The following is a 23,603-nucleotide window of genomic DNA, read 5'->3' on the forward strand; positions in this document are numbered from 1 at the left end:
CCTGTCATGATTTGGGAGTTGATTGGAGGCCCCAAAGACAAAGACTAGTACAGCTAGATACTGATCTTTGTTAGATCTATGTTTTATAAATATCTCCTATAATCCATGGCTTAACTTTTCACATGATCTCATATTTCTATAAAGAAGATAGTTTAGGTTTAACAAACTCACATGTATGTGTTCTGCCATGATAATGCCCTCAGTTTTTGCTCTGCTTAAAAATAATATAAATATTCTTTTAAGTCTCCTTAAGTTTATCTGAATGTCTGCATTTCTTTTAAGACGTTAACCCAACTGAAATAGGTTTTTATGTAATGTTAGCAATATGGGTTAAATTTTATTTTCATAGTATGGATAAATAATTTCTCAAATATGTCTAATGCCAGCTTTAATTACAGACTCAATATATATATATATATATATATATAGAGAGAGAGAGAGAGAGAGAGAGAATAATGCTTTAGACTTTACTTTCATTATTCTAATTGCCTTTATCTATACCAAATTTAGCTACTCAGTTTTAAGTGTGTGTGTGTGTGTGTTGTGCATATGTATGTCAGAGGAGAACACTGACTGTCCTGACATGTCTTGAGACAGGAAATCTCCCTGAACCTGAAACTTGGCTGATAGCAGCAAGTAACAGTAATATTTCTCTGCTCCCCACAGCTCTAGCGTTACAGGCACGTACACCATGCCTACTTTCTTACAGGATCATTTTTGAACTGCCTCAGGGTCCATTGACATATTCCTTTCTGGAATGATGGGTTGCCCCTGCCTCTCCTTTCAACATGTTTATTTCTAGTCCAGGAAGCAGTCATTTCTTTAAGAATCCTAATCTCTTCTCTTAATGGCAAAGAGTATTTACGGTTGGCACTTGGTATTAGGCCTATCATCTTGTTCTGGAGATTTTTTTGTTGTTGTTGTACTAAGTTCAAGCATAGGTCAACATTTCAAAACAAAGATATTGTCTTAGGCTCATACTGATATTTTCAATTAAAATTCAAGTGGTGAAGGAGTTTGAGTTAATTTAATTTTATAAAGCTTATAATCGATTCTACTTTTCCTTCTTTGAGACTCACAGGTTCTCAAACACAATGGTAATTTTTCTCTCACCTCACTCCACACTGTACAGAATCAGAAAAGGGAGGGTCTCATTTGCCAGAAAGGCCAGTGTGAAAGAGCATTTGCTCACAAGACAAGGAAGATGCACATTCTGTAAAGAGCAAACAGCTTTCAAGAAGGGCTGTGATTTGATGGGGCAGAGGTCACATCAGAAAGAGAGACAATTGAGTTACCAAAAGGCAAGAGGTAGATTCCAAAATCAGGATGGAATAGTAATTACAATGAGATTCACACTGGAACTGCTGGCTGATGTCAAAGTCACAACCAGGAACAGTATTTCTTTCTGTTAGTGAAAAGTCTTTCATTATTTTAATAAAATATTATTTTTTTGTTCTTATAAACAGAACATAGATCCAAGACAAGAAGAGATAGCACAAGGAAGATAGCTCTTAAGCTAAGAGAAATTGTAGTGAAAGGAAGAGGGCCTGAGTTCAAAGCGCCAACACCCATATAAAAGATAGGGATGGCTATATGTCCTAGCAAGTCCAAACACTGGGCATAGGGCATACAAATGGGCAGATCCCTGGAGTGTGCTAGCTGGTCAACCCTGTCAAAACTGTCAGCTTCCTATTCAGTAATAGACCCTGATGGAGGTGGGTCTTGTATTTATCTGTTGCTTTCCTTGGTTAATTAATAAAGAAAACTGTTTGGCCCTGATAGGACAGAAAATTAGGTAGGCAGAGTAGACAGAACAGAATGCTGGGAGAAAGAAGCTGAGTCAGTCAGTCGCCATGATTCTCCCACTCCAGACAGACGCAGGTTAAGATCTTTCCTGGTAAGCCAGCTCGTGGTGCTACACAGAATATTAGAAATGGGTTAGATCAATATGTAAGAGCTAGCCAATAAGAGGTTAAAACTGACGTGCCAAGCAGTGTTTAAAGGGCTGGAGAGATGGCTCAGTGGTTAAGAGCATTGCCTGCTCTTCCAAAGGTACTGAGTTCAATTCCCAGCAACCACATGGTGGCTCACAACCATCTGTAAAGAGGTCTGGCGCCCTCTTCTGGCCTTCATGCATACAGACAGAATATTGTATACATAATAAATAAATAAATATTAAAAAAAAAAGAATACAGTTTCTGTGTAATTATTTCCGGTAAAGCTAGCTGTGCAGAGCTGGGCAGAACACAGCCCACTGCAGCTCCTACTACAAGACCCCATCTCAAAGTAAGGAGAGGTAATGTAAATATAAATATGTAAAGTGGAATAGCTGTAAATGAAAAGAAGTTTTCAGGGAAATAGGTGGTTTTGGGGTGTATGATATTAAGCAGGGTCACAGAAACTCAAGAAGAAAAAGAAAAAAAATACTCTTGTTCTCATGCAAGTGGATCCCGAACTGTAGTGTGTCCATGTATGTATGTAAACAGATATAAGTGTGGGAATAGTATAATACTTAGAAAAATTGTCTAGGAAAAGTAACATTTGGTGACGAGGAGGGACAAAATGCAGACAAAGGACACAAAGCTGATTGCTTTTCTAGCATCAATTCAGCTGTAGATTTTTCCCATTTTTTTGATAAAAATGCCATTTAAAATGAAAGTATAAAACACTAAGCAAAGTTCCCCTGTTTCAGAGAGGCTATTCTAAATAGAAGTCCATTCAGATGCACAGAGTTCAGGAAGGGGCAAGAGTTTGAGTGACTTTCTTAATCTATCAGAGAGACATTTTTTATTTGTGAGTTCACTGCAATTAAGAGATAAAAGAGAAGAAACAAAAGTAGCCACATCTCATTGTCTAAATGTGTCTATACTACAAATGCATTTTAAAAAATTGTATTAGGAAATGATTGAGAAAACACACAGCATGCTTCTCTTCTGCACTTGCAGGCATGCACACACATACACAGGTGCATACAACACACACATGCACACACACACACACACACACACACTAAAATACCGTCAGGACTTCTCTCTCTAACTCAGGTTTATACCAATTTAATGAAAATGGCAGCTAAATGCAGCTCAATTTTCTCCTGATATTTGAAGTACCGGGGTCCTAATGAGCCGCTGTCTTAATTATTTCTCTGCCCACAGAGGACAAGGTGTGGACCATAGTGTCTCACGACTTACAGATGCAGACGACAGTGGTAGGCTACAGCCCAGAAAAGTATTCGGTGACACAGCTCATCTACAGTGCCTCCATGGACCAGATCAGTGCCATCACCAGCAGCGCTGAATACTGTGAACAGTATGTCTCCTACTTCTGCAGGATGTCCAGGTTGTTGAACACCCCAGGTAGGATGCGATGCAACATTACTTTTAATTACTCTCTCAGCTGGTGTTTGCAGTTGCCTAAACAATCCAACAGGTGTGGCTTATTATCTTACCGCCCAGCCCGTCTTCAATGTGCAAATGGCTGTAAATAAGTACAATGTAATCATTGGGATTGTTTTCTGGACAAGAAAGCTCGGAATGCATGGTTTTTAAAAGGCAATTCCATTATTTTATGTTTATGGATTTTTTCAGCTTTATGCACATATCCAAGGTGTGCTGTTAATGTTCATTTATCAAGCAATTGCCTTGGGCAAAAGTTTGTCGGAGCTCCCTGTGAGCTTTCAAGTGATGCTCTGAGGTACTCTGGTGTCTTTAATGTAAAGATGAAAGCCTTCTGAAGGCTGCCAGGAAATCTGGTATAAAGCAGTGAGAGAATTTAGGGCTCTTTGCTGTCATTTAACAGTATCTGTTTTAAGAAACTCACCCTGAAGTTTCCTATCATGACAGTCTATTTTAGCAATATATAGTGTATGTGTGTATGAAGGAGTGCATGCATATGTTTGTACAAGATGGGGAATTCGAATAAAGAAGCCCCCAAAGTGATACTGAAAACACCATCTCTGCAAGAAAGCTTTGTGTGTTAGCATGTGAACATGACACTAAATTTAAGATGTGGGCAGAGATCTTTTGGTCCATCACCCAACGGCAAAAATGAGCACGAGCATTGAGTGGAGGGAACAGTGCTTTCAGGTTTGCCCTTGAGGTTTTCCAAAGGTGTCTTTGGGATAGTCATTGAATTTGAACTCGCTTGTCTTATACAGGAAGTAAAACCGTTATCTATTTGTCATGAAATATGATTGCAGAATGGCTAAATCAAGCTAATTTGCATATGAATACTTTACTTTTTTGTGGCAAGAACTATTTTCAAGGATGTAATATAACTCTCACAGACTGTAGTGACCATGTTCTACTATGGAAATCTTATATTCCAGCTTCAGTTTCCCATGTTCTTTTTCTCTTCAATTAGGATAAGAATGTCTGCTTGGGGGTCTATGAATTTAAAGACATGAATGGTATGTTTTCAATTAATAAGCAGCATTATAACATTGCGTTGTGTCCAAGACTAGATGGATATGTGATGTCCTAAATCAACACTGGTTTAGATCTAGCACTCCAGCATTCTTTGGGAGCTGCATCTAGAAAAGAGTTAGAAACAAAGTGAATAGATGATTTGGGGTGTTTGGGTGTTTATCCTGTGCAAAGCCTTGTGCTATTAGTATGCTTACAGTGTAAACCACGGACTCTACAAGAGTAAAATCTGAAAATAATAAAGTGATAGGTTTAGAAAATTGGGGCTTATATTGTTTGGCAGAAATGGTTGGCCTGTTGAAGTAACGTCATTGAAAGAGCAGAAAGAAGTTCCCAGGTTGGTGTTGGAGAATGAATGGCAGTGGATGTCATACAAATGGCCCTTCTGGTGTTGGTCAGAAGCCCTGGGTTGGGAAGTGAGTATGGACATGGGCCTGGATGCAAGTAAATCTTCTGCTGTGTACTGAGTCCCTACCCTATCCTTCTGAGTCTATGTGTTTCTGAGCCTAAGTGTGCTTGAGAACAACACACAGAAGTTAGGAATGCAGAACCGGTCGGGCTCGACTCTCTGTATTTTTGATATGATGGATCTAAAATGAAGTTGAGAGTACACATTTGTTTTGAGTGTCATTAAATGAACTGGTTCCTTAAGTGGCTGTACTTGGAGACAGGACTTTTAGTATACAGTAATGTTAAATGTAGTCAGAATGCAGATATCCTAATCCCAACAGGACTGCTAGCCTTAAGGAAGATTAAAAATCTCTCTCTCTCTCTCTCTCTCTCTCTCTCTCTCTCTCTCTCCTATCTCTCTGTCTCTTCCCCTGTCCTCCACCTCTCTTTCCTTCTGTCCCTTTCCCTCTCCCTTACACTTTCTCTCCCTGTCTGTCTGTCTGTCTCTGTGTTTTTTGTCCCCCTCTATTATCTCTCCTCTCTCTCACTACCATGTATGGACATGGCAAGGGTACCCTGGGATGCCAAACTAAATCTACCAGTTCCTTGAACTTAGGCTTTCTTTCTTCTGAACAACAAGGGAATATATTTCCACTGCTCAACTTCCTGCCTGCCTATGGCACTTTGCTAGATAGTTCTAGCAGGTAGATGGTGAGTTCTCAGGTGATGTCAAATGTGAATGGGCTGGAGACCAACTCTGAGAATTTGAGAGTTATACACAGCCCAACTGGTGTTTCTGTTGCCCTTCAGTGCTCACAGAAAATTTTACTGGATACTGCTTCCATTGCTAGTGAGCATTAGGTAACAACTGTGGAAAAAACAAGGCCAGAAAAGAGTTGTTAATGAATCTCATCAGCTTGCTTTTCTGTTTCATGAGTGAGTGCTCCTCACAGAGTCTCTGTTCACAGATTTCAGTTAATTAGTATCCAGTCCTGGAATGGGAGACAAGTGGGACAAATTGCTCATCAGATAGAAACCTTGGTATTTTCATTGGTACAGTCAAATTTTCATTATCAAATTCTTCTAGTAGTTAAAGTATAATAATATTTTTAAAAACACATTAGAACCGTCAAATATGTATGCTAATGATTTACAGTTTAGGTACCAGAGAACTGATCTAAGGCTTTTTAAGGCAACTAACCTTTATTCCTCTTGGTGTAATAAGTAGTCTTCCTTCTTTCCCCCACTGATGACTTTCTCTTAGCCACAAGGAATGTCACACAGCCATTACTCTCCTTTATATAGCATATGATACACATAGCTTAGGAAAAATAAGAGAGATGTGAAGATTTTAACTGTCATCTTGAAACAATCTAGACTCACTGCAGGAGAGAGTACAATGAGAGGTTATATAGACCAGGTTATTCTGTGGGAGTTAATACTGAATGTTTGCTTATTTAAAATAAGAGCCCCCCACTATGGTAGCAGCATTTCTTAGGTAGGAGATCTTAAACTGTGTAGAAGTAGAGAGCTAAGCACTAGCATGTATGAGTTAATTCATCACTCCTAACTCTTGATGGTAGATGGATGTAACTAGTTGCTTCAAGCTCCTTACTTACCTTCCCTGAAATGATGGCCTGTAACCTTGAACTGTCAGCCAAATAAATCTTTTTTTGATCACATTGCATTTTGTCTAGAGATCTTATCACAGCCATGGACAAAACTTCGACAATAAATGTGTTTTTACAGGATGTTAGTTACGTTTTCTTTCTTTTTTTTGGGGGGGGGGGGTTCAAGACAGGGTTTCTCTGTAGCTTTGATGCCGGTCCCAGAACTAGGCTGGCCTCGAACTCCCAGAGATCCACCTGCCTCTGCCTCCTGAGTGCTGCCTCTGCCTCCCGAGTGTAGTTACATTTTCTAAAATAAAGCAGACACTTTTCCCTTTGAACTCCACATAACCTTTTCAGGAAAACTACTTGATGGAATTCAAGAGTGAATTTCTAACTTTCACAATAAATACAGTATTTTACTTATGTTTTCAGAGAATCCAATATTGTATTTTAAAACATTTATAGGTTGTCATTTTACCTAAAACATTATTTGAAAATTATTTTCATCTACACCAGACATTTTTTAAACACCCTATTATTCTCTCATATTTCCCACTTTTATTAAAAACATGTTCTTTTCTCATTCCTGATAACAGTTTCCCCTCCCTCTCCTCCTCCCAGTTCCTCCCTACCTCTTCTCCCATCTGGATCCACTCCCTTTAAGCCTCTTATTAGAAAGAACAGGCTTCTGAGAGATAATAAAAATATTGAACAAAATAAAATATAATAAGATAAAACAAAACCTGTCACAACAAGGTTGAACAAGACAAAGCAAGAGAAGGAAAAGAGCCCAGGAGCAGGCACAAGGATCAGGCAATTTCTCATTCACACACTCAGGAGCCCCATAAAAACACTAAACCAAAAGCCATAAAGTATGTGAGCAGGACCCACTGTTAAACCCATGTAGGCCCTGCGCCTGCTGTTTCACTCTCTGTGAATTCATGTGAGCTTTGTTCATTTGAGTTTGGGGGCCTTGTTCTGGTATCCTCAATCCCCTCTGGCTCTTATATTGTTTCTGCCTCCTCTTCTGCTGAAATACCCTACCATTCTTTCATTCAAACAGGGTCTGTTCTTGATCATGTTTGCTCATTTGAATAAAAGGGCATAGCTTCAAATATTCCCTTATGAACCCACAGACACTTCTTTCTAAGCAAAAACAAGCATCTACGTTTTCTGGCTACTTATTATAATACTGAGGCCAGGACCCTCCACACAGGTTTTGATGGGATTTGGTCAGGATTTAGGAATGACTGCCTTCAGCAAACATTCCCAGCCAGTTTTATGAACCATCATCGGGAAACACTGTCTATCACCTGTGTGGCTCTCCTGTTCAAATCTAAGTTGTTAGTCCTTTACGTTGGGGAAGAGTAGAGGAATAGGAATTCTCTGGCCAGCTAAAATAAATAGGGCATACATAACTGACTGCTTTTTCAGTTAAATCACGCTAATAAGGAGTTGTTTTTAATCCAATTGAAGGAACAATGCATAGATGTCATAAAGTGGATTTCTGCCTACTCTACAGAGTTTCCCCCCCACAGTCCCCCTTTCTTCTGCCCAGGTGAGCCATTGTAGAACAGTGAACACAAGTGCGCGAGTGGCTAACCTGTCAAAGCTCTCTGTGCACTGGGTTCTGTATCAGTCAGGATAAGGAAGAAGAGAATTTAATAAAAATCTTAAATTTGTTGTTTTAAGGAACTAACACTTGCTATAATTGTTTTCTTCCTCTTTCATGGTAATGTCTGATTTTAAACACCCACTTATCATTCTGTAACTAAGGCTGAATTATACTGGAACTTCCTCAGAAGCACTTGGGGCATCTGTTTGAATGCAAAGTATATTCATTATAGTCATTGGAATTAAAATGAATAACAAATGAGTCTGTAATAGCTATGCACTTAAATGTTATTCTTTATTTTATGAGCTTCACATCCAGACGTCATCTGAGGCTCTGGAGCTTCTAAGATACTCAGGACTAAGAATTGATAGGCGTACGGAACTTATGCGTCTTTATTGATAACTATTTGCGCCATACCATTAGCTAGCAAATGTTGACATATTCATTATTTGTGTGTCAGACTGTTATAAGGATGACAATGTTTAGATTACAGTATTATCCACTGTTATTACAAAATTAGAGAAAGGAATCACTTTGAAAATAATTATTTGGCTATCCCTTATACTCATGTTCAGTTTTCAAGGCCGTTATGCATTCATTTGTTCTTAACCAATCATATAAACATATAGAAACAAAACTCATACAAATTCAGTAACTCCATCTATAAACTGGAATGAGGTCATATCGATGGAAATAACCAAGTTTTACCCAATTTGAGAAAACCAATTGTGATTTTCTAAAAGAATGTCAGCATACTTTAATTTTATAGCCTCAGAATTATGAACATAATAATATGAAAAAGGGAAAAAATTGAAAAATTAAATCTGCTTCTGAAATAAGTCCTTTAAGAAGTTAAGAGTTCGTAGAGACACTCGGTATTTGCATTTTGAACGTAAGGACCAGCGCCCAGATTCTAAACAGCTGCTTTCTCCGTCTGCTTTCACTGCTTTCACGATTGTAACTTCTCGACTTCTTTATCAGGCTGCTGTGTCAGCTGACCAGTAGTCCTGAGGTTCGAACAGCACATGGAGGTTTTGTAGAGAATCTAGTGCCACGGGTACTTTCAGTAGCATAGAATCTTTGCTCTGGCTTTGAATGTTTACTATGTTGCCATCCACAGTTTATCCCCCCCCCCGAGGTTGTTGTTAAATCAAATGCTCAAATAACATTTTTATTTGTCTGATATATATATATATATATTCTAATATCTATTATATTAGAATCATTATATTGATATATATCTAATATAATATACATAGTCTAATATGTACTTATAAATATTTATATATTTATTTATATATGTGTGTATGTGTATATATATATATTTATATGTATATGAACTAGCTTACAATTCTTACACAAATGTCTTCATTACTGCACATTAACTATGAGGAAATACTTTTGAGAGTCTAGAATGATACAAGTGAGCACAAGAAGTTGGTCAGCTTGATAATGGAGTGCTGGCAATAATCTCTGGACATCATACAAGACTAAGATGAACCTAGGTTTCCTTGGAATAAACAGACATAGTAATATGGGGTTGCCAATTGAAGCTGTGACTATCTAAAATGGACCTCAAAGGTAGACCAGTGTTTAGAGTGTTCTAAAGCCATTTCAAGTACAAAAACGAGTTGGACTACATAGATATACAATTTTAAGCCTTAAGTTAACTTTTTCTTTTCTCCTGCCCGAAGTATATTTGTAAACTCAGAGCTGAGCAAAAGTAACTTGACCATGTATCTGATGAGTTCATAGTGTTCCTGTCTCCACCCCTTTGTTTTCATTCTCTTGCCAATGCAATAGGCAGTGTATGCATAAATTAGGAGTCAGGAAATTTGAGTGAGAATTTTCATGCTATGGTCCTCTGTTTGTCTTGTAAGACATCCTTGCTTACTTAGGAATGCCCCCTTATGATTTTAAATAAATTTACTTTGTGTCAAAAAGTTAACTGTGATGGCCTGTGCTTGTAATCCTATAACCAAGACAGAAGAAGAAGAGACATACAGACCCCTAGACCTTACTGGTGGCCTGCCTAGCCTATTTAACAAGATCTAGGTCATTAGAGACACCTTCTAAAGGAAATAAATAAACAGGAAGCAAATAAACAACAAAAAAGGTAGGCAGAGCCTGAGGGATCACACCTGAGTTCACCCTCTTATCTCTGCATGCACATGCATACAAGTACACCCAGTCATACACACACACACACACACACACACACACACAAGCTCATGCATACCCTACCTCTTCACACACAAAGAACTTGAATCTTATAAGTCAGGTACTGGAAGAAAGGTAAATTTAAATACTACTGGAATCCAGTTCTAGCCTACAATCCCAGTGCTTTCAGATGCCCAAGGTGCTTCACCTGGTTGGACAGGACCTCTGCGAGCTAGTTTAAAAGCACCTATTTGGATTTCCTGGAATGTATTGCACTCATATATTTATTTTACGGATCATATTATAGTTTCTAATTCTGAATTTCCTCCTGAAGTATTTACTTCCTGCATATATGAAGATTTATTTAATTGCAGAAGTGTGGGTAGTTGTGTTTCATGTCTTTCTGGTGATATTTAGTACTGTTTCTTGCTTTCCTGGGTTTCATTTCTTTTAATTTCTCAATATAGCCTAGTTCTCATTAGCTGCACTTTTATTGCTTTGTTATGTTGGAAGAAGTCGTATAAATTATCCCTCCTTTTGGGTAGTTTACTATTAGATTTTGTATCTATTGAAAAGGAGTTATGTTCACAATTTTGGCCGGTAAAGTAAGCTGTGTAAAATTCAATACACTTTGATGATACTAAACTATGATTTAGTGGTAACCAAAGGAGAAAACACAACTTTAGCGTTGTGACTTATAACCTATTTTTACCAAAATAAGTAAAAAATAAAAATAAAAATCTAAACTTTGGTGTACTTTTCAAGAAAACCATTTTTCTAACTTTCTTTTTTCCAGTCTAAAAAAAGATCTTTATGTTTAACTTTTGAAATAGTTCAGACATTTTAAAAAGCATTAACCAATTCCAGCTAAAAATTGTTTTAAGTAAATGAAACTCATTGTTCCTAATCAGTATATCAATCAGAAAGTTGAACATTTATCTAATTAATTATAGGCCCTAATTTTAGTACTAAAACTGGAGGACTTAGTTCAACGAGACAAGCAAAGACAATACTGAAGAATACAGTTGGGGGCAGCAGTGCAGCTCAGCTGGTAGAGTGCTTGCCTAACATGAAAGCCTTGGGTTCAATCCTGCACTGCATACAGTGGTATCATGATGCAGTCTCTACTACCAGCACTTGGATGGCAGGAGTTCAAGGTTAAGACCACTGTAGGCTAGACAGAGAGTTTAAAACCAGACTTTACTAAAGATCTGTCTAAATAAAATTACAGATACAGTAAGATGGGTCATGACATAAAGCTACTTGCTGTCAAGTCTGATGAGTTGAACTCAATCCCCATGAGCCACATGATAGAAGAAAAAAAAATAGTGCGAAGTGTTCTCTTAATTTCTACATGCAATGTAGTTACACACAGATACATACACATGTATTCAGACATACGAGTAAATAAGCAAATGTTTGAAAAAGAAAAGATGCAAAGAGAGAGAAAAAGAACATTTAGAAAGCTAAGTCTTGTAAGCTGCACACTGGAGAGGCTAGAATTGACAGGACAGATATTGTCAACCAAAAGGGCAGTGACAGCATGAAAAGAGCTGTGTGAGGCTGTGTAAACAGCATTGACAGGAAGTTAGGAGAGTCCCAGCTAGAAAGATGTGAAGGGAATTAATGATGGCTGATGCCAGTGAATTTCCTGTATCTCAGGAAATGTAGCATATAAGCTGAAATGGAAGAATTTACACAAACTAACTAAGAAAAGAAATGGATGAGGAGTTCCAGGTTAGAGATGTCATGTGCTCACTGATGCTGAAATGAAGACCAAGTAGTGCAGAACTTAACAGAGGGGAGCAAGAGGCTGGAAGAGAACCGGAGGCCACAGAGACGGGAAAGGAGCTTGGAGATCAATCCTGCGTCCCTTTGGATTTCACACTGAAATTTTCCTTGGAGGGGAAAGGGATGGCTGCAAACTGTGTATTCAGATTGTCACATGGAGAATGGAGTAGAAGACAGAACTGGTATGAAGGGACCTCCCAGCGCAGTGTCTGTGGCTGTCTGGGAGCCCCAGGACTGAGAGAGGAAGACAAACTTGTTCAAGGTTTAGGTGACAGAATCAAATTATTTATATAGAGTAAATGAAGAACATTCGATGATGGCTCAAGCTTCTGACTTGGGGAACAGTGCAGAATAAGGCTTCCTGGCATGGCTGCTTTTTAAGGAAAATCTGGAGAGTGGCCAACTTGAAAACCTGACACTGAAGACAAGTGTTCATCTATTGTAATGGCCCACAGGGTGCAAATCCTTTTAATGGACTCCAAAAGGACTAACATAGTATTCTCCTTCATTGCTATGTAAACATATCCAATAGCTAAAGTTAAATGAAAGGGTCCTCATGCTCTCCATTCTCATATTTATATTAGGAGAGCAAGAGACCCAGTCCAATAGGATCCATATCAATGATATTAAAGTTTTGACTTTGCTAAAGCTCACTGGTCTATTTGGTTCTATGCCAGCTGCATACTGACTTTTCCAAGGACCTAGGAGGTGGACACTTCAGCCATAACTCTTTCCAGGGAGAGAAATGCATCAAGTGTGCCTCATTTTGTGAACCAAAACAAGTCACATGCTTTGCCTATCCTAACTATAATAGAAGGAGAAACGTGATCTTCCCATTTGTGAATGAGCACAACCAAAGTAAACATCTGTGTACATTAGTGGATGCTTGTAGGATGAGACGTCAGGGGGCCTGAGTGAAAACAGAAGGTAGAAGGAAAGGAAAGGGGGGTAGCAATTAAAAGGGAGGCTGATGATGGGAGGGAAGGATGCACCTATCCAAAGGGACTGGAAAGTGATGATCAAAACAGTAAAGCCCAACAGAATCAGACTGGGAGAGGGGTTTTTTTTTTCTGTTTATGTAAAAACATTATGAGTAAAAAGGAAAACTGAGACAAAGTCAATGGTAAGATACCCTAAAGAGGAAACCTATCCCAGTAATGGTAATTGGAGGCTACTGCAGAATGGATGGATACACGATGAATTTCACGATGTTTATGGTGACGAGGTGGCTGGCTAGAGGAATCTGTAAGGCAGAGCAAAAGGAAAAGTTAAGTATTGCTGACAATTTTAAGCATGAAAGAGTTATGAGTCTGCAAATTGTAAAGGAGGCTCTACAGAAAAAACTATACCTTATAAGACAGAAAAAAAAAGAGTGGAGACTTCTTTTTATCACCCAGGACCTCCTAGGTTGCAATCTTGCTGAGCACTGAGCCGATACATCAAGAAATAAACTTCCTCTATAAAGCAGGAAGGTCTGCTCATTATTGCCAATTGACTGATGAGTACTTGTGTATATAGTTAGTTTCCTTAATAAATATGGAAACATGGACATTTTGTGAGGTTATTATCCTATCAATACATAGAGTTGACAATTGTCTTCTCATGTCCTCTTTGTCATGACAGTTGATGCTAAAAAGTTGAATTCAACTAGCTATTCCTTCAAGGAATAACTTTCTTTTAAATAGGTTTAAATTTAAAGTGGGCATGAGAATTCTAGATTTAAGATTTATTTTTCCTTGTAACTGTTTGACAATATTTTTTCCTTTAATTTTTTGACAGTACAGTACATTATTAGTAATCTCTTCTAAACAAAGGTTAGGTGTGAAAATCATAACACCACACAGAAACTGTATCACTAATTTTTCCTTGAATCTTTCTTAATACATTGTTGGCAGAGACTGCTAGTTCATTTCCCAACTAGCCTGACTCAGAATAATCATACAGAAACTATATTATTTGCAATAATGTTTGGCCAATAGCTTAAGCATATTTCTGGCTAACTCTTATATCTTAAATTAACCCATTTCTATTAATCTGTGTATGGCCACATGGCTGTGGCTTACCAGCAAAGTTCTGGTGTGCCTGTCTCCTGCAGACAACTACATGGCTTCTCTTCTACTCTGCCTTCTTTCTCCCAGCATTCAATTTAGTTTTCCTGACTAGCTCTATTTCACTAAGCCACTGGCCAAAACACCAGTACATAGATCTTCTAATTTGTGAGAATTGTGAGTTCTTATAATTGTATTTAAATTAAAATTCAGCATATTGAGAGATCATAAAGCCAAGGTTTTTAAATTTATGTTTTTACTTTGTAATAAAAGATTGTATAAATGAAGAAATACCTGTTTTATCCAATTTCAAAAAATATTAGAAAACAATAGGCTTGTCTTATTTTTTTAAAATCCCATACTTATCAACTTTTTTTTCTGAGAAAAACAAAATTAGATTTATAAAAGTTCTTCTGAAATATTGGATAAGTGAAATAGTATTTACTTGAAATATTTAATAATAGCACATTAGGCAAATATATAAAAGGGAAAGCTTTAAATTTTAATATTTTTTCATGAATATTCATTCCTCTTTTTGTTTATATTCATGCATATTATCTATGAAAAATAAAATCAGATTGAATTAGTTTCATTGTCTTTTCTATCATATATCAAATTATTATTATTATTAGTGAATTATTTTTTAAATGATTCATTCTTATTTGTTGTTCTTTTTTGTTGTTGTTTTGAGACAGTGTTTCTCTACGTAGCAACCTGTAAACAAGGATGGTTTTGAACTCAGAGATCCACCTGCCTCTGTCTCCTGAGTACTGAGATTAAAGATGTGTGCTACCATCATCCAGCTATTGTGCATTCTTATGACACCGAAAAATGAGAAGATTCCTAATTTATCAGATATTATGAGTTGTGCTTAAAACATGTCCTACACAAGATACTGAAAAAATAATCAGTTTTACCGTGAAAATGCTTTCCAGATTAATGTGATGCCGCACACATATGATCTTCATACTTGGGAAGATAGGCAGGGAAACTGTAAGTTCGAGTACAGCCTAAACTACATGGTAAGACCCCCGTCTAAAAGAAAAAATCCCTTACTCTGGATCTCTAGAATATTAATATAGAATTTCTGATTTACTCTTAATGAAATCCTTTGTTAAGTGCCATTGGAAATGCAGCCTGATCAAACAGAGTGCCTTTAAATAGCGTCGCCTTAAACTATGAGTTGGTGATTTAGACGCATGACATTAAAAACATTGAGTTTATGGCTTTTAGAACTTATTGATAATAGAGAACCTACTTAGGATACATTACAATTTCTAGAAATGTGGACCTGTGTTTTGCAGAGGCTTCTTTAGAAGGGAAGGCTAAGAGTATTTGGGATGACAGGGAAGGAAGGAGGGGGTCCTAGAGTACTCTTAAGACGAGCTATTGGTTCATGTTCATTCAGGTACAGAACAGGTAAAGTGTGTAACTGGAGATTTACTGCCAGGTATTGGTTTGTGGCATTGTGGAGCCTAAATCGCTACATTCAAAATGAGATTCAAAATCGGGAAGGACAAGGTTGGGCACTTAGGTAGATGGGCCGCAACCAGCTATAGGTGAGGTTTCTCCTGAAGGATGTTTCCAAATTACCTCTGGGGTTTCCAACCACCGAAGGAAGCCCATAGAGATAAGATAAAATAATCTCCTATTCAAAGTTCACTTTCCATTTTGATCGCTATACAATCAATTTTTTTGTGTCTGAATTTGTGTCTGAGTTCTCTACTGGACATTGTACATAAGGTGACTCTTAAAGCGGCCATCACAACCAGTGAAGGTTGATTCTAAGATGAGCTATTCCAAGATCCCATTCTAGAGTAGGGACAATTCATGCCCTGACCTGAAGAAAGTGCAGCTGTACCGTCATGGACAGGTGGGGCATGCCTATTATGGGCTGAGGGATTATTCAAAAACTCTGCTTCACTGATGAAAGTATATGTGGGTCTTAGGTCAAATTGCTAAATAAAATCTGGCCACTGGTGACAAGAACCATGCTTTCATATATCCAGATGGATTTAGAAGATTTGTTAAAGCAAAACGGCCTTTCATTTCCTTGTGCTGTTTTTTTTTTTTTTAAAAAAAAAAAAGCATCTGCTGATGGTTTTATTCCACATTTTAGCAAGATGGCATTTGTTGCAGGGATATAAACTTCATTTGCTAATCCACACTTCTCTCAATAGGCTGCTTCCATAGAAGTCTTTCCACTGAGAGAGATGAGCAAGCTTTCTATCAAGCCTTCTGTCATCCCACCAACATTACTCTGCAATATTTCCTTTTCTAAATATTGTGCTGTGCTCTGTGTGTATGCGTGATTGTGTGTTGCATATGTGGATGAGAATAAAACTTCAAATGTCACCATCCACAACCATTCTTTATAGAGTCACTTTCTCCCTGAACCTGGAGCTCACCATTAGGCTAGGTTGACTGTGCAGTAAGTTCCAAGGATCCAATCGCTTGCATCTCTCCAGTGCCGTGACCACATGTATCCTCCCCACATGGGCTCTGGGATTGAACTCAGAGCATCACACTTGAGTGCCAAGCACTTTACTGGCTGAAGGTTTCTCTCAATGCCACCCTAGACTAACTTTTATAGTTGAATCTGATCCCTTTGCCTTTCAGAGTAAAGATGACAAAGAAGTCCAGAGAAACAAAGTTAGAAGAGCAGACTTTTATAGATATGCCTGTGAATAAAATGTATTCATTTACTTTATTTCAGAGGCTAAGTTTCCAAAGCTATCATTTTTTCCACCTATAAATGATAAAACTTTTCTGGATTCCATTAAACATTATGCTTACTTAAAAGTTACCAAGTAAAGAGATTCATGCTATCACGAGATTTTTTTTTCTGTTACTATTTTTGTCTTTCTCAATTTATAAAACATGAATAAGTCTTAAATTGTGCAGCAGTATTTCTGTAATGTCCTCATTTTCATTGTGTAAAGTTAAATAAAAAAAGCAAGTGATACTTGGAAAAAAAAGAGATTTTAGGGGAAAATGAACAATGTTATGATGTTTGTTCTAGATACCATAACCTCAGATAGTAAATTCCCTTAAGGAAATTGCTCAATTTTTGTTATTTTTTGGCACATGATCATAGCTGTAGACAAAATGTATTGTCCCTTATATTATTAGATGAATAATGCTTACCAATAATTATTTCTAAATAAGAATGTGCTAATGATGACTGATGAATAATGGGACAGGAATGACATTGGTATCTATTAATAATTTACTTGGGAATGAGAACGCATAGGCCAATTACACTAGCTGTAACATTTGGAACCACATATCACCATTTCCATTTTATATCCATTTTATATAGCCTCACCAGAGCTCATTAATTCACTCTAAAAGAAAAAACAAAAAAGAAATGAATGAAAGCAAATATCACACCAAGGCCAAGCAAATGTTAAATTGCAACTTTATATGTCTTTATGCCTCTTGTACCTTCTACCAAGAAACTGGAAGAAAGAAAACAGATGAGGCCACCAAATAAAGTAATCACTTGGACTTTTTTTTTAGCAATTTCTTCTAAACTGAAGCATTATTAGTTGTTTTACTATATTTAAAAATTACTGACTGGGGCATTTTGCTACGTAGTAGGGAAAAGGGGGCATACTCCCTTCTGAACTCTTCTGATCTAATATTCTCTACTTGGCCCTGACAAGTATTTTAAGAAATAGTAGTTTGGCTGACAATTTGTTTGTGAGCATATTGGGAAACATTTTGATGTGAAAGAAATGAAAACATGCTTCTCTTTCTATAGAACCCTTGACTTTCCTGTTTTTAATATCAAGATATTTCAGTACATGCAAATTGCATGTTGATGAAATTGAAAAACGTGGCAATAGGTTATATCCATTTCTTTTCAGATAAAATATGAACACTAGACGTTGACATTTTCTTTTTATAAACAAAAACTTTCCAGAAGACATTCCTATACCTATACTTAGCATAACGCATGCAATGTTGCCTTCTCATTTTGTTTATTTACTATTGTTTTCTGAGAGCTCCTGTTAGAATGAGGTAGATCAGAGATGTGTGGAGCAAAGCAGAGGACAGTATGTAACAGGACACTGATAGAGATAGACAATCCTACTCACTTCCTGAAATGAGACGTTTAGAGTAGGGAGCTGTTTCCTGTCAGGAGAAGGGAGTTTCTCTGCTGAGGTTAAACTTGTATGTGCCAAAGAGGAATGACACACAGAACACACAAAAAGGCACGTGGGGGGCTTGAAGGGAGGGCATTGTGGAGGCTAGCAAAGGAGGCACGACCTCAAGAAGGTCGGGACAGCAAAGGCAGTGATGCACCTAGACCAAGCCTACTCTCTAGCCAGCCTTCAGCTTAGAGGTAGAAGCCACAGGTTTTGTATCATCTCGCCTTGGGAAAGGCAGTTACTGCAGCCTATCTAGAAACCAAGCATTTTAGTCTGTCTGTATTTCATACCATCCAAACCGTAATGTAACCAAAGCAACAGGGATGAGCAGATGGACACTAGGTCTTCACCTCTAAATGAAGAAACTTTAAACCTGACCAGGACAAACAAAGTTCTTAGCTCATTAACCACAGTCATAAGGTTGCACAAATTTATAAGGTTACAATGAAAAAAAAAATAGGGAGTGTTGTGAATTGGCCTCAGTAAAAGCAGGAAAGAAATACATCCTTTCAAAATACAGTCAGTGCATACAAATCTCAGATAGATTTCTAAAGGACTTAAAATTTGAAATAACCAGCCTCACAATATTTAAGCTAATAAAATATAACAAAAATGTAGAATAATTTGGTAGACTCTCTTAATGTACCTAGTTTGCTCTGAAATGTTTTTTTTAAATATATAGACTATATCAGTGTAATTAATATAAGCCTGGTAACGAAAGTCCAAGATGATCAACGGTAACAATTTCTTTCTTCCTTCTGTTCTTGGACAATCTGTTATTCTTCCTCCAATCTGGAAGTAAGTTGACTGCTCAAGTTAAGTAGAAACCCTATATTCTGCACTGTCTCAGTGACTATATCTCTGTACTTTTCTGTCTATATCATTCATGTATCTATATCTACATTTGTGTTAGATTTCTATTACTATTACTAGAAAAGCAAACTTGGTGGTGGCTTGTCCCCATCGATTAAGATTTGTGATAAGGAAACAAGAGATGGGAAGAGCAAGGTGGAGCCAACCTGCTCACCTTATGACAGCCAAGAAGATAGAAGGAAGGAGCTCACCCACATAGAGAAAAGACCTTCCCTAAAACCCATTAAAACTAAATACACCAATGGGATCACCCACTGATGAAATCAGAGCCCTCATAATCCAGCATTCTTCAAGTCTTGTTTTCTGTGTATTGCTGCACTAGGGTCCAAACTTTCACCATATGGGCTTTGGGGACAGTTCATACCCATTCTGTAATAGACTATATAGCTATATCTGAGCTTAAATATATATGTGTTTGAAGGGGAATTAAATCATATATTGATATATATAGAATCAGAGTGTTTGTTTCTGAATAGAAATACAAATATACTATATGTATATAGGCTTTAAATTTTCTATTAAAGAGCCATCCAAGCAATATTTCTTTATGCAAATTGTCCCTGATGTGATAAATCAGTTGATAGACTTCCATGATGTGTGAAGCAAACTTTCTGGAAGTAACAGCATGCAGAAATGACTGCAATGCTAACACATAAAATTACTTACATGCAATAGATATTTGCTATTGAACTCGAGAACAACATTTAGAAAGAAACAATCAGACAAGAGATAACGAGGAGTTATTGTCATTATTAAAATGTGAACTCCACATTAATTTGAAGCCGAAAGAAACACAGGAAAGGCAAAAGTAAAATGAAATTATGAAATTATGAATCCAGAGTATTTCACCATGAAAAGATGGATTGGGTTTTATCAATATAAAAGATAATGGTTTTTGATAATGTTAAATAAATGTGAGTAAAAGTAATCTGAGAGAACAAGGTGGAGATAATAATCACATTTCAAAGACTTTTTTTGTTTTTTGCTTTTACTCCACAACATTTTTTTTTTACTAAGAAAAGGAAAAAAAAAAAAACAAGTTTCCGCCTCCTCCCAGCCTCCCATTTCCCTCTCTCTCCTCCCACCCTTCTCTCCCTTCCATCATTTCTCTCCCCCTCCCTCTCCAGTCCGGAGAGCAGTCAGGGTTCCCTGCCCTGTGGAAAGTCCAAGGTCCTCCCCTCTCCGTCAATGTCTAGTAAGGTGAACATCCAAACTGGCTAGGCTCCCACAAAGCCAGAACATGAAGTAGGATCAAAACCCTGTGCCATTGTCCCTGGCTTCTCATCAGCCCTCATTGTTCGCCATGTTCAGAGAGTCCGGTTTTATCCCATGCTTTTTCAGTCACAGTCCAGTTGGCCTTGGTGAGCTCTCAATAGATCAGCCCCACTGTCTCAGTGGGTGGGTGCACCCCTCATGGTCCCGACTTCCTTGCTCATGTTCTCCCTCCTTCTGCTCCTCATTGGGACCTTGGGAGCTCAGTCCAGTGCTCTAGTGTGGGTCTCTGTCTCTATCTCCATCCATCACCAGATGAAGGTTCTATGGTGATATGCAAGATATTCATCAGTATTGCTATAGGATAGGGTCATTTCCGGTTCCCTATCCTCAGCTGCCCAAGGAACTAATGGGGACATCGCCTTGGGCTCCTGGGAGCCACTCTAGGTTCAAGTCTCTGACAAGAGCATTTGTTCAACTATGTTCATAGCAGTATTATTTGTAATAGCCAGAACCTGGAAACAATCTAGATGCCCTTCAATGGAAGAATGGATGAAGACAGTGTGGAATATATACACATTAGAGTACTGCGCTGCGGTAAAAAACAATGACTTCTCGAATTTTGCATGCAAATGGATGGAAATAGAAAACACTGAGTGAGGTAACCCAGACCCAAAAAGATGAACATGGGATGTACTCACTCATAATTGTTTTCTAGCCATAAATAAGGGTCACGGAGTCTACAATTGGTGAACCTAAAGAAGCTAAGTAAGAAGGTGAACCCAAGGAAAAACATATAGTTATCCTCTTGGCTATGGGAAGTAGACAAAATTGCCAGGGAGAAAATTGGGATCTTGGGGGTGGGTTGGGATGGGGGTAAGGGGAGATGGGGAGAGAAAAGGGAGAAGGGGAGGATGGGGGGAACTTGGGGAAAAAGGATGATTGGGATAAAGGAAGGTTGGATAGGGGAGCATGGAAGCACAATTCTTAGTTAAGGGAGCCACCTTAGGGTTGTCAAAGACTTTTTAAAATACAAGCTTAGCGTTTTGTTTGCCTGTTTCGAGTATTTCCTCCTGACAGAGACTAGACCTCTCCACTGAGATGAATAAAATGTGCAGGCATGGTTCAGAAAGAAATTTCCAAAAGAATCCATGAATTATCTGAGGAAAAAATATAATTGGGGTTATATTATAGGATAAAGGTCTATAAAATATAAGTCCTTGTGAAAATAAGAATAATGTTGAACTGCCTTGGAAGCTTCATCTCTAATGAGAAAGTGGAAGAAAAGGAAAGATGCTGTGCTTCACTTATATTAGAAAGGATTTAGCAGAGATAGGATCGGCAGTGACTTCTAAAGAGAGTGCAGACAAAATGCTGTCCTGTGGATAGCATTCAGACATGTCAGAAAGGAAAAGAAACATGCTTTGCAGCATCGGATGCTAGGAGATGAAATTACACCGCATGGAGAAGTCTCCAATGCTGTCTCTCAAGATAGCCGACATTACCTTAATGACTTCCCGGCAATTCGAAGCCAGACTCTTCTGGCAGAACTTGATTTAACAGCTCACTCCAGTTTGATCTGATTAAAATCAGTCTGTGAGATGGAGATCTACAATCAAAATGTCATTAGATTGACTTAAAATAAAAAACTAACTGCTGAAGGGATAGAATGGCTTGGCTGGCATTTTCTGTGTGGGTAAGATGCATGTGAAGCCAAATTATAAACTCCGATGCCAATGTATTAATTTGTAATGAGAAAAATATAATGCTAAGGGGACTGGACACTCAGGTTGTTTCGTCTGCCAAATCTCTCCCTGAGGGGCAAAGCAACCATGTGGGGAGCCAAATTAGAATCAGATGTTTGCTTCTTGAAGTTGAAATCAGAACATGGAGAGCAAATTAGAAGAGTTGAAAGTTAAGGGCAATGGGTTGTCTTTGAATAGTGGCGCCCTCTCCTTTGCCTTCTATTTGTCTAAACTCAGAATTGAACTTATTCATTCTCCTCCCACTTCTACCTTGTCTAATTCTTCCACTCCCTGCCCCTCCCCTTTACTCTGGTTTGGTTCATAGGCTCCTACCTGAAGACATGAAAACATATCAGCCTGAGCCATGTAGTCTATTATGGTGGGTATGGTCCCAGACACTACCCCAAGTGATAATATTTAAGTATGGCTGTCAAAGGAGCGTCTCTTGGACTCACCACTGACAGAGAGGGTCAACAGAGTTATTTCTTAATGTCATCCACACCCTGTCCTTCTATGGTAGAAAGAAACTTGCCACAATCGTATCACATGGAGACAAGACAATTTCATTTTGATATAATGCATTAAACCAAAGGAAAATGTGAGTGGACTCAGAAGATGGGGCCTGCATGTAACCAAATCCTGAATTTTTGCTCATTTCTATGAGGATAAAAAAGTGACAGTGATTGAGATACTCTCATTCCTTGGTGCCCAATGGTGATCAACTAAAATATCCACATATAATACGTTATTTCTTGGGAGATTTCATGGATATTTTGATCATTTGTTTCATATTAAAGCCTCCAATTTGAAACCAACTGTGACGATGAAAAAACTGTTGCTCAGCAAAAATGTCTTATGACATAAATAAACCATTTACTCCCTGGAAGTTTTTCTTGTAATAAATACTGCCAAATGCAGAAATTCACTGGGGTAAAGGAACCTGATTATCTATTCACAAGTTCTTAAAAATACTAGAGGCAAGCTATGTGTCTAATATGTGGAACTCTGTTGGAAAAGCATCCTAAGATAATACAAAAAAAGCTAAGACAGAAGACAGACAAATGGCAACAACTACAAACAATATAATTAATGTAGAGCCAAGCATATTGAATTTGTGTAAGATTGACGGCAGCTTGCTCCTGAGAAAGAGAACAGAGTGCATTTTTCTTTAAAGCACTCCTGGATGCTACCAGACTGCTGCCTAATGAGGTGATGTGGTAGAAAGCACCATGGATGCTAAATTTGCATAATGCCTTTTTTTTTCCTCTGAGAGATTGCTTTGAAAATTACAAAGAAACTGAAATGAGGTGGAAAACAAAATAACAAAACACAAACATGTTCTCAGTGTTTGCAAATATTAATAATAATTTCCTGACTTCTGATTCATTAGTTTTCCCAAGAGACTACCTGGACATCCTCAGAATGTAAAATGATGCTTAAATTAATTAATACAGTGGGGCTTATATTTCTTTATAACTTTGTCACTTGTATGAAAATACTTGAATCTGTTTATGAGCTGTGCAAACCAGTGGTGGGGTGAGTTACTTTGAGTTGCCCAGCGGCTGGCAAACCTCTGCC

The 23,603-nt window shown here is 37.9% G+C and overlaps 1 protein-coding gene across 2 annotated transcripts in view; it reads left to right on the forward strand.

Annotated features, from left to right (window-relative positions):
* Cntnap2 (contactin associated protein 2) overlaps positions 1–23,603 on the forward strand; it is a 2,078,180-nt gene that overhangs the window by 1,310,827 nt on the left and 743,750 nt on the right. For both annotated transcript variants that reach the window (XR_005972587.1, XM_041635058.1), the window contains exon 13: positions 3,156–3,356. Coding sequence is in view for 1 of the 2 variants with exons in the window: in XM_041635058.1 (XP_041490992.1) it covers positions 3,156–3,356 (201 nt within the window). In the remaining variant the exon portion in view is untranslated. The remainder of the gene's footprint in view (positions 1–3,155; positions 3,357–23,603) is intronic.

This window comes from Microtus oregoni, unplaced genomic scaffold (assembly GCF_018167655.1).
Source record: "Microtus oregoni isolate MIOR12 unplaced genomic scaffold, Mior012 000046F_ref0000063, whole genome shotgun sequence".
Taxonomy (NCBI): domain Eukaryota; kingdom Metazoa; phylum Chordata; class Mammalia; order Rodentia; family Cricetidae; genus Microtus; species Microtus oregoni.